The 12,515-nt window shown below is 44.1% G+C and overlaps 1 protein-coding gene across 6 annotated transcripts in view; it reads left to right on the top strand.

Annotated features, from left to right (window-relative positions):
- The window catches only part of ASXL3 (ASXL transcriptional regulator 3), a 161,775-nt gene that overhangs the window by 66,501 nt on the left and 82,759 nt on the right, over positions 1–12,515 (top strand). For all 6 annotated transcript variants that reach the window (XM_025180831.3, XM_025180832.3, XM_075920751.2 and 3 more), the window contains 2 exons: positions 416–524; positions 1,817–1,928. In XM_025180831.3, the coding sequence (XP_025036616.3) occupies positions 416–524; positions 1,817–1,928 (221 nt within the window). The remainder of the gene's footprint in view (positions 1–415; positions 525–1,816; positions 1,929–12,515) is intronic.

The following is a 12,515-nucleotide window of genomic DNA, read 5'->3' as shown; positions in this document are numbered from 1 at the left end:
CCTATGGGATATAGCTGCCCTTGAACTTGGTACTGTTTTGATCATTCATGTGAAGCAGCCACATTGTCTCTAACGTTTTGAAAATGAGGCTTCATGGTGTTATTTGTGAAGTAATTTCATATAAATATTTGGACTTTGGTTCCTTCAGAATGTGGAACTGGTTGCTGTATGAAGAAAGACATAATTATAATTCACAGACTTTTTGCCTGAAGCCTAGGGGCCAGATGCATATGATTAAGTTTGAAACTGGCCCTTTATTGTAATGTAGATGTTTTCAAGGTTGGGAGAATTTGAAAAAAAAAAAAAAAAAAAAGGGCAAGGCAAGCAGGAGTTAAAAAAAAAAGACAGAGGGAATAGTTTTACAAGAGGCACTCGATCTTAGGCTGCTTTATTTTTACACAATTTTATTTTTCAGTGGAACCTCTCCATTAGCTTGTCTGAATGCAATGCTTCACACTAACACTCGTGTGGGTGATGGAACATTCTTCAAAATCCCTGGGAAGTCAGGACTCTATGCTCTCAAAGTAAGTTGAATTTTTCCAGATAGAAAGTACAGAAAATGGATTAATAGCCGTATGTGTGTCTTTATATCTACTAAGATAAAATTAGATTCTGTGGGGAGTACATGACCTGAACGTCGTCTTCTGTTTTCATATGTCTTACAATAAAAGTAAGCACTAACTGTTATCTCAGGAAGAGTAGGTGTGTTCTTGAATTTGTTGTGTGCTAAGAAAACCATGCTGTAGCTTAAATACAGCTTTTTCAGAGTTGTTAACAGAAAGGACTTTGTTTTATAAATAGTGAGTTCAAGAGGATCACTGGCTTTCTCCTAAAATAATTGTGTTGATTTAATTTTTGAATGGTAGAAGACATAGTTGCAATTCCAGTGTAAATCACTTTTAAGTTACAAATTATTTAAAATCCAGGAATATAATGAGAGAGAGAAAATCGTGACTCATTTGATACTAAGTGGTGGTGATGGTTGTTGTAGTTGTGGGGTTTTTTTATCCTATATTGGGGAGGAGGCTGTGTTGGTTAGGCAAAAAAAAATCCTAATACTAATGGTCAAACCATAGTGGCTTCATACTGGAAGTGGGGAAGGGTGAAGTAGGGGCAAGAAAACAATAATATGAAATTACATCTGCAGACTAGATTTAGTCTATTGAAATTCTGGGGGAAATCCTTTGATATTTGTAATAGAAAAATAATTGTGCACAGCTTAGAAACAATAAAAGCATTATGAATAATGCTGCTCCTTAGAACTAAAAATGCACTATTTTTAATTAAAAATGAATGGATGTCAGAATCATTGTTTTCTCATTTGCTAAAGGACGAGTGTTTAGTTTGGTCTTATTTTAAATCTGAAGATATCCCTGGCTCAAATCCAGGTATTTGCAATCATTCCCATGGCTTGTGAGTTCCAGGTTGCTGCAGCTATTTGAATTCAGGAAACAGGCACAGGCGAAAGAGAAACATTAAAGGATTTGTGTTTCTTTTTCAGCTGTTAGGATGTTCAGCTAGATGACTAGAATTTTTAAGTGCCAAATAAGCCTGTTCAAACACAAAAAATGAAAGAAAGTACATTTTGATTTATAACTTTTTTTATAAAAGTCTAAATTGTGACTTTATGTGAGAACTTGAAAATCCATAAAGTAACTCTTATACAGGAAGCAGATTAGTTTTTTGAAATGCAACACATTTGGGTGTCTAGAACAGTTTACCTTTGGGGAAACTGAACGGTAATATAAACACTTTTGTGGCTGGCCTTATGTTACTTTTTTTCCTCTCCTTCTCCCATCCTTAAAAAAAACTGCAGAAAGAAGAATCTACATGCCCAGCAGATGGAACATTGGATTTAGGATGTGAATCTGAGTTAGATGGCACTGAAATGGCTGAGACAAACAATAGTAATGGAGAAGAAAATGGAGGTAGGTATTCTTAATTTCACTTTACAGGAACTACTGTGGAAAGAATATATACAGGTTGCACCTTTATAAACTGGAACTCTCTGGTCCAGCCAGGTGTCCGGTTTTCTACTGGACAGTCCGGTATTTGCACCGTCTGTGCGGTAGAAAAATTCTGAAAATACCGGACATGTGCAATGTCCGGTATTTTGTGAATTTCCGGTGGGGCGCTGGAGGGAAGCCTGGTGAGGGTGGGGGAGCGACTGGGAGGTAGGGCGTGATTGGCTTTGGGAGCCCTGTGGTCACGTGCAAAAGCTAGGTGGGGTGGGGCGGGGGCTGGGACTCCCAGCCATCCCCCCCCCCCCACCCGCCCGGCTTTTGCATGGGACCAAAGGCTCCCAGTGCCACTCGCGGCCCACCTCCCAGCTGGGAGCCTCTGGTTGCGAGCAGACTCCGGGCGGGGGGAGTGTCTCCCAGCCCTGCCCCCGCTCGCCTTCTGCTGGCAAGTAAAGGGAGTGCCTGCTGGGGGCGCGGCCAGAAGGACTCCGGCTGTGGCCAGCGGCTGCACGCCCCCCCCCCCCGCCAGGACTGCTTCCCACCCTCCTTCCTCTGCCCCCCCCCATCCTTCCCTCCAGCCCCAGGGCCCCAGATCCCCCCCCCCCCCAGCTCTGCTTCCTGCCCCCTCTTCCTGCCGACCAGCCCTGGGGCCCCTGGACACCCGCCCCCCCGCCAGCCCTGCTTCCTGCTCCCCTTTCTCCGGGCCTCCCTTTCCTGCTGGCCAGCCCCCAGAGGCCCCCCCAACACCTCTGCTTCCTGCCCCCCTCCCGGCCAGCCCTGCCCCCCTCCCGGCCGGTCCCCTCCCCCGCCCCAGACAAGCGTGTCAGTTTTTTTTAGCAGGGTCTACCTGGGCAACCCTACCAGCAACATCCAGAATCAGAGAGTCTCAGAATGCTGTATGGGGTGGAGAGGCTGGGAGCTTGGCACTATTGGGGGGAGTGCGGAGGACTGGTAGCCAAGCTGGGGGAGAAGAGGGACTTTACACGCACTCAGTTGGAGGAAGGGAGGAGGGTGCGACAGCTTAGCTGTGCTGCAGGGAGGAGTCAGGAAGCCTTTGAGGGGCAGGGCTGGCAGCAGGGGGTCAGAAATGGTCTGGAAAAATCCCTCTTCTGGGGCCAGTCAGATCCCGAAGATGCCAGACGAGGGAGGTCCAACCTGTACCGATTAGGTTCATTATTCATGTTTTCAAAATAAACTGTAGTTGTTTCTGCAACTAGTTAAAACAGTTTTGAAAAACAGCTTCCCAGTTTTGTTGTTATAAAGGCGTGAGGGCTACGTGAGCACAGTGGCATTTTGGTTTTTGTTTAAGACGTGCATTATGGAGAAGTTATGGAGTATTATGAGTTTTGTGAGTAGACCTTGCTCTCATTTAGTATTCCTCCTCTTCTCCCTTCTAATATATCACTTTCCTCCTTAAACTCAAATCCTGAGGAATGAGAGTAGATTCTATATTGATACTCTGAACAAATGCCACCCTTAGAAATAAAATTTTTACTTTTAGGAGGTAATAAATTCCTATAAAGAGAGAAGTTCATATCTCAAGCATTCATCAGATATAACTTTTAAACCAACTGATGACACATAGTGGTGAATGCTGTAGTTCTTGAAGATTATCCTGATGTGTTTATACTGTGCATACACGACAGAATATTGGAACTTTTCATGGATATATGAAATAGTCCTTTTTGAGCATTTTCTCCCTTCTGCCTTCCTTTTTGGATCCTGATCCACTAGTGGACTGCAGCCTACCTCTTCTGGAGCCCTCTGTGGGATAGGGATGGTAAGATTAATATCCATTATTGGATCGATATAATCTTAGAGGATTCTATTACTCAGATATAAAGAATGCTAGAATTAGGAAGGATGTTCTTCTTCAAGTGATGTCTCTGTGGGTGCTCCACTGTTGGTGTTGGGCTCGTCCCGGTGCCTCAGATCAGAGATTTTTCCAGCAGTATCTGGTCAGGCCACATGCACGCGGCAAGAGTACGTGCTGTTCGCACCTTTGGAGTTTGAACGTGTGGCCTGACTCCCCTCAGTTCCTTTGTATCGTGTCTGGTTGCAGATGGAGCTCAAACTATCTTCTCCGCTTCCTTTCTTGCAAACGAAAGCAGAGTTAGTTACTTAGTTATTTAGTAAGTTTATTATTCTTGTTTTACATAGTGTTCCTAGATGTAATTAAAAAAGAGAGAGAGAGAGAGAGACTTGTTTTCCTCATGTAAATAGTTGTCCCTCATCCCGTTAAGAAATACCACAGCAAAACAGGGCCTGAAACAGCCCCTCACAAAAGAGAAGAAAGACTTTAAACTTGATTTAAGATTGGTTAAAAACTCAACTTGACAGCGCAAGGCCTCAAGGTATCACTGGGTTATACTCTGTTAAAACCTTCTCCACACAGCACATAGCCAGGAGGAGGAGGAGGAACCAAAACAAGGCCTGGTTCACCTGGCTTTAAGAAATGCGACAAGTGCCCTCTTCGGATGGCCATGGGTCATGCATTTGATGCTTGGGTGAGGCGCACATCCCCCCAAAATACGTGCTTTGCCACTGCTACACAGTCTGCATGCGAAAACACAGGGAGCTCAGCCTAAGAGTGCTCCTCTTCAATAAGGCTTTTGAGCCCCAGCCACCTGAAGAGATGGCAGTAGTCATCATGAAGCCCCTAGTAAACATAAGGAATGGCCAAGTTCCTTTTCCTCTAAGTCACAAGCAAGGAAGGACATTTCTCTAGCCTGGTCCTTGCCTCCTAGAGTCATCATGGGGGACAAATCAGGCACATCTGGCACCAGCCCCCCCTGTGCTGCATTGGTTGTGGAACCAAAACCAAAAACACAAACAATGGCACCTATCCCAATGGCACAGAAGCTGCAGGAGACCTCAGAACCAGATAAAATCCCAGAACTGGATAAGACTCTGGCACCACAGGTTCTGAACCAGGCCCTAGCACCGGCGAAAGCCAAGGCAAAATCCACTAGACCACTGTCTCACTCGCCAAGCTTGGAACTAGTGTCCTCTCCATTAACACCAATGCCTCCTCCGTCGGCACCTAGGTCAGCCACACCATAAGATGCTCCTGATTCCTGACACCATTTGTACTACAGGCGAAATACTGATGCACTGGCACCAACTATGGCACCGTAATCTCAGTCTCCATCATTAATAAGATACTCTCCCTTCCTCATTTACCAAGATTACCAGTGCTTTCACACTACTCGGAATATGAAGACCACCGTAGGAGTGTTTTCTCATCTCAGCATTCCTTTCCAACCAGACCATCCTGATAGATACCGACCACGGTACCATCACCATCCTGTATGCTGTTCTGAGTTGTCCTATCACCCTCACCACATATCACGGTGGTCGCCATGTTGTCATTGTGCTCCCTTGTGACATTGCTCCATGGCACCACACACACCTGACCACAGGTCATTATCACCCTCCCGTTCTCCTAGTCCTCCCCCCACTGACAAAGGAAGAAGATACCGAAGAGGGACAGATCAGTGACAAGCCACACCAGGAACCACAAGGTGCCTCACCAACACACAAATCATTTTCCTTTCCTGATGAGGTGGTCATTCTAGACGACACGTCTCCAACTGACAATGTGAAACAATTTCACAAGCTTTTTTAAAGGGGTCATTTCCAGCCAACAGGTTACTCTATCTGAGGTTCAGAAAAACAACATAGGCTCCTAAATAACCTACACCCAGCTGCCAAATCAAAGATCACACTTCCAGTTGATGAAGCAATTATGGAAGCAGCAGATGAGGTATGGCTACTAACAGTCAGGCAACAATCAGTATTTTATACCCTCGAAAGGCATGGATTACTTATTTTTTCCTCCGCAACCGAACTCTCTAGTTGTAGATGCAGCAAATTAGAGATCCAAAAATCCCCAATACAAGTCGTCCGTCTGTGACAAGGAATACAAGAAACCAGATTTGTTTGGCAGAAAGGTGTATTCCTCCTCCACTTAGCTGCTCCAGTTATCTAATTACACTGCATTACTCGCAAACCGTGATTTTGACAATTATGCCAAACTAACCAAGTTAATGCAGCACTTACCAGACGATAAACGACTCATCTTGAAATCCATCGTTCAAGAGGGTTATGCCATTTCATGAACAGTGCTTCAGATGGCAGTGGATTCAGCAGATACAGCAACAAGGCACTGGCTACATCAGTAGTCATGCAATATTCTTCCTGGTTACAAGTAGCAGGGGTACCAAAAGAGTTACAAACCAAGGTAGAAGAATTGCTCTTCAGCGAAAAGAAAATTTTCCCTGCAAACACTGACAAAGTTTTACACTCTGTCAAAAATTCCCACACAAGAGTACATACCTTTGGGATGTAAATACCACTTTATTGTAGGAGACATTACAACCCTTACCAGAGAAACTTAGATTTCTCCTATGCAAGACGTCAGCAAGGACCTTCAAACAAAACCAATCAAGGGGAAGAAATCAACAACGGGGCACTAATAACCATTCCCCTAACCAACAAGACTCTAGACAGCAGGTTTGAAAACCTGGTTGAGGGCTTGCAAGATCTCTCCATTCGACTAGTGTCTCATGATCACACGACTTTTCACCACCATCTCCGCCTCTTTTATGACCAATGGGCAGCAATTACTACAGGTCGTTGGATCCTAGAGATAAGAAGACACAGATACTGTATTCCTTTTATCTCAATTCCCCCAACCTCCCCACCCACCCTGTCCCTCTTTAGGGACCCCCTCACAAAACATTTATACGGCAAGAGGTGTAACACCTTTTATGGATAGAAGCCATAGAAAGGGTGCCCGAATAACATCTGGGCAGGGGATTCTATTCAAAATACTTTCCCCTGGAGAAAAGAATTGGTAGTTGGAGACCCATTTTCAGTCTTCGTCATCTAAGCAAATACTTCCGTATACAGCGATTCAAAATGGTCACACTCACGTCTGTCATCCCAGCACTAGATGAAGGAAATGGGTTTGCAGCCCTCGACCTGCAAGACGCCTACTTACGTGTCACCATTCATCCAGCGCACAGATGATTCCTCCGTTTTATGATCTCTGCCGATCATTTTCAGTATTGAGTACTGCCGTTTGGACTTTCTTCTGCCCCCCAGAGTTTTTTTGAACCCTAGGCAACTTATTCAAGTGTTTCACCACCTTGACATTTAGGACTTTTTCCCTCATGTCCAACCTAAACCTCCCTTGCTGCAGTTTAAGCCCATTACTTCTTGTCCTAACCTCAGAGGCCAAGGAGAACAATTTTTCTCCCTCCTCCTTTGACACTCTTTTAAATACCTGAAAACTGCTATCATGTCCGCTCTGTCTTCTCCCTTCCAAATTAAACAAGCCCAATTCTTTCAGTCTTCCTTCATAGGTCAAGTTCTCTAGACCTGTAATCAACCTTTCATTTTCTGCAGCACTGACTGTCCTCTGTTTACCCCCCAGCCAAATATCATGTACGCAGACAGGTGTTCATTACCCCAAAAGTTATTGAATTACCATGATGATGGATTGACCCAAGTAACCTCCTCACTGGTGTGCCCTTCCAACAGACACAACCCCCTATACAAATTATCATGCATGCCTCCCTCCCGGGCAGGGGTGCGCATATGCACCACCATTGCACTCAGGGAAAATGGTCAACCCACAAATTCACATTAAACATCAATCTCCTAGAGCTCCGTGCAGTAGCCAATGCCTGCAAGCATTTCATCCAGCACATTTGTGGATCCACAGTATGCATTCTCACCACTATGTACTACATCAGTCATCAGCATGGTGCCTGCTCTCCATCCCTTTGCACAAGAGCCGTATGTCTCTGGAACAGGTGTATCAAAAAAAAACAACCTCATTGCATCATTCTTCCCAGGAGTCAACAAAATAACTGCGGATGCTCTCAGCCAGCACTTTGCAACGGACCACAAGTGGGAGATGTACATAGAAGTCATACAGACTATATTTCATTGCTAGGGGTTCCCAACGTTAGATATTTCTGTGACTTATCAGAATGCCAAGTGTCCCCAGTACTGCTCCAGAGTAGAAGTAGTACCAGGCTCACTAGAGAATGCTTTCCTAATTGCAAGTCACCCCCCCCCCCCAACACCTCATTGTTACGCATTTTCCCCAATACCCCTCATTCTGAGGGTCATCAGAAAGATCTAGTTGGACAGTGCCCAGGTCATCCTCATAGCCCCAGCATATGCAAGGCAGACATGGTTTCCCTATCTTTATCCGATGTCTCATCGACTGCCTTACCCCCTTCTGATTCATCCAGACCTCCTTTCCCAGAAAGCAGGTGCTCTCCTCCATCCTCAGCCAGAAATTCTGCACCTCACGGCATGGCTTCTCTCTGGCTCTCAGAAGAGGAGAGGGGGTACTCATGACAAGCGAGAGAAGTGTTGCTTTAGAGTCGACAACAGACCACTTGTGATACTTATCTTCATAAGTGGAAACACTTCACAACCAACCATAGCTACCCAACATAGCATTCTCAGTTATATTATGCATCTCAAACATGGTCTATTGCTTGCCTCCTTTAGAGTATACCTCACCACTGTGATGGCTTTTCACCCTCCAATAGATGGCTTCTTGTTATTTCCACACCCTACCCTATCGTTATGAGATTTCTCAAGGGGCTACAAAATCTAATTCCTCCATGGAAACCATTGGCCCCCATGTAGAATTTAGAACTTGTGCTCGACTCACTAACCAGACCGCCGTTCAAGCCTTTTGTCACATGGTTGCTCTCACTATTAACAACAAAGACTGTATTCCTAGTGGCAATCACATTGGCGAGATGAGTTAGTGAGATTGCGGCTTCATAGCATCCCCACATTACACAATATTCCACAAGGACAGAATGGTCCTCCGACCACATCCTACCTTTCTACTGGAAGTTTGCTAAGAATTCCATGTCAATGAGCCCATTATCTTCTCTGCGTTCTATCTGAAGCCCCATGCTTCCTGCAAGGAGGCATGTTACATACCCTGGATGTCTGCAGGGCACTATCCTTTTACATTGACTTCACATGACCCTTCCACAGATCAGACTCTATTTTTATCACTTGCAGAACATTCTTGGGGAACACCTTTATCATTCCAGCGTATTTCCAAGATGATAATGTCTTGCATCACCCAGTGTTACTCACTCAGGGCAGGACGGAACACTTCCCGCACCCCCAGGGCATACTGCACATGAGCTGTAGCTATCTCAACAGCATTTTTAAAGGGAGTTTCTCAAGGACATCCACATGGCAGCTACGTGGTCATCCAACCACACCTTCATGAAACAAAGGAGAAAACAGCATGTGCCCCTGACGTGCATGTGCAGCCTGACCAGATACTGCTGGAAAAATCTCCGATCTGCAGCGCTGTGACAAACCCAACACCAACAGTGGCACACCTACAGAAACACATATCTCTAAGAATTGTAGTTACTGTACCAGGTGAGTAACTTCCCTTTCATGTGGTTGGGGCACCTGTTTAGGATATGGGAGCCCTGGGTTCATGTCCCTGCTTTGCCAGCAAATTCTTCTCCGACGTTGAGCAAGTTGTTTTATCTTGTTTTGCCTCCGTTCCTGAACTGTAAAATGAGGAAGATGATATATATCTGCCTTTCAAGGGTGTTGAGGAAAGATTAAAAATACTATGGCTTTGGGTAGGCATGTTAAATTTTGATTAGTTAATTAATCGAATAGGAATAGTGGATAAGGACGTCTCTGCCTTTTAACTGCCGGGCTCTTGCTACACTTCAAAAGTGGAAGCCCCACAGGAGGTGGGAGGCCAATGGGGGTGGCACTTGTACATTTCAAAGGTTGAGGCGCCACAGGCAGCGCTGGGCTAGCAGGGAAGCTCCCTTCAGTGTCTCAGCCTACATTTCAAAAGCAGAATTGCAGCAGAATCAGTGCAAGTGGAGACTGCTTCAGTTTCCTGCTGCACCTCTACCGCCCCTGCCCCCTGTGGAGATGGTGCTGGGGGGAAGCAGTTTTTAAGCCAGCTCCCTCTCCCCCAAGCACCGGCTGCTGCTCCCCCTCTTGCTGGCTTTCTAAAGGCAGCAAGGTGGGGGGAGGGGAGTGATTAGTTGCATCACTAGTTGACTACCCAATAAGCTTATGCTTATTAGATAGTCGACCAGTTGCTTACATCCCTAGTTATGGAGCCAAATACGTATGGAAGACAGAAGACATTTGTGAATTGAATAGTGAGGTTGTGAATTTGGGTAGAGCTGTAAAGGGCATGTACTGTTAGATGGCTTAACTTTTCTTTTCATTTCATTTCAGTGGATGGAGGAAGCAGTAGGTGTGATATATCTTGATTTTCCTTAAGGCTTTTTGACACGGTCCCATATTTCTTATAAGCAAAATGAAAAGTTAAGCCATCTAACAGTACATGCCCTTTACAGCTCTACCCAGATTCACAACCTCACTAACTTTTGTCTTAGATCTGTAATATGTACAGCCTTAACTGGTACACAGTATAGTGCTTTTGTAAAAGCTTGTGTGTGTGTGTGTGTGTGTGTCACTCCAGTCTGCTAGTCCACATTGCTGAACTCCAGAGAGAACGGGTGAGATAAAGATAGTATCTAGCAATAGAAAGCCTGAAAATATATTACAAATGTAAGAAGGGTGAAGTTTATATCAGTGCCTCTAAATTAGCAACTATGGAAAACAAACAACCAATCAGGGCATTTAATGGTATCGCTGAAAAAAATCTGTGGTTCAAAGGTTTACAGGATCTTTCAAAAAAGCGCCATATTTTTGAAAGAACCGCGTTTAGACTGCAGTTTCAATTTCGAAATAGTCCTTTTTCGAAAGAGCGCCATTACAGGATTATGCAAATGAAGCGCAGAATATTTAAATCCTGGCTTCATTTGCACTTTCAGAGTGTTTCTATGTGTCTAGACAGAGCCAGAGGGACAGCACAAGGAATCCCCATTATTGGTGGAGGAATAACATGCTGGCTGCTTCCAGGAACCATGTGGCCCCACTGCACTTGCAGAGCTGTAGCTTGATGGGCTAGATGGCTGATGGGCCAGATGCAGCCTGCAGAACATAGTTTCATCTGCACCCCAGTCAAGATGAAATTATTAAGAAGTAGGTGCACAGCAGGTTATAAAACCATACTCAGTGTAGTCATCAATGGTTTGCTGTCAACTGGGAGGACATATATAATGGTATCCCACTGTGATGTTCTGGATCTGGGACTATTCAGTATTGTCATTAATAGTGAAGAGGAGAGTGTGCTTATAAAATTTGCAAATGAGAGTATGCTGAGGAGTTGTAAGCACGTTGGGTGACAGGAGTAGAATGCAAAAGGACCTTTATAAATTAGAGAACTGGTCTGAACTCAGATGAAATTCAGTAAAATCAAGTGTTAAGCACACAGGAAGGAAAATATCAGATGCAGAACTACAAAAGGGGAATAACTGGCTATGTGGTAATACTGATGAAAAGGTTCTGGGGCTTATAGTGGATCACGAATACAAACCAACAATGTAATGCAGTTGCAAAAAAAAAAAGGCTAATATTTTGGGTGTATTGATAGGAGTGTTGTAAGTAAGCCATGGGAGGTTAGACATGGAAGTAGCCTCATCTGAAGTACTTTGACCTGTTTGGGGTACTAGACATTAGGGAAAAAGGGATAAATTGGAAAAAAATCCAGAGGAGAGCAATAAAAACTAAACAATTTAGAAAATCTGACCTGTGAGGAAAAGTGTTTTTTTGTTGTTGTTTTAAGTGGGCATGTTTAAACTTGAGGAAAAAAAAGCTAGGGGTTAGGAGGAACCTGATAAGTCTTCAAATATGTGAAGGGCTGTAAAAAGAGGACTGTAATTAACTGTTCTTACATCCACTGAAGGTAGAACAAGATATAATGGGCTTACTGCAGCAAGGGAGATTTAAGTAAGATATTAAGGAAACATTTTTTAATTATAAGGAAGGTTAAGGCCTCTGCAGTAGTCCTCCAAGGGAAATTGTGGAATCTACATCATTGGAAGCTTTTTAAGAACGGGCTGGAGAAGCACCTGTCAGTAATGGTCTGGCTTTGCTTGGTTCTGCCTCAGTAAAAGAGGCTAGACATGGTCATCTCATGAAATTGCTCCATGGGACCTTTCTATGGTTCTGTGTATATTCACAGATCACAGTGATAATGCAATACTTTATATTCAAACACTTACTGCACAGGATGTTAAATAGCACTACTACTGATAAACATTTTACATCTCCAGGTCCTGCTTCACACAGGCATTTTTTAAAAATAATTGGCCAAGGTGTTCTCTGAACTAATGGTTCTGATTTTTAAAAATAAATCTTGAATACTGGGAAAATTCCAGAAGACTGGGAAAAAATGACTGTTTTGCCCACCTTTGAAAAGATAAATGAGACGAGCCTGGTAACTAACCAGGAAATAGCCTGACATTCCTGGGCAAAATGATGGGAAGGTTAATATGGGATACAATTAGTAAAGTATTAGAGAGGCTAGCATGACTAATGTCAATCAACAGCACTTTATGAACAATAGGTCTTATCAGACAAACTTGATATAATTTTTGTTGAGAATAC

The sequence above is a fragment of the Pelodiscus sinensis genome, chromosome 2 (genome assembly GCF_052426305.1).
Source record: "Pelodiscus sinensis isolate ZL-2025 chromosome 2, ASM5242630v1, whole genome shotgun sequence".
Classification (NCBI taxonomy): domain Eukaryota; kingdom Metazoa; phylum Chordata; order Testudines; family Trionychidae; genus Pelodiscus; species Pelodiscus sinensis.
This window is presented reverse-complemented; position numbering and strand designations above follow the sequence as displayed.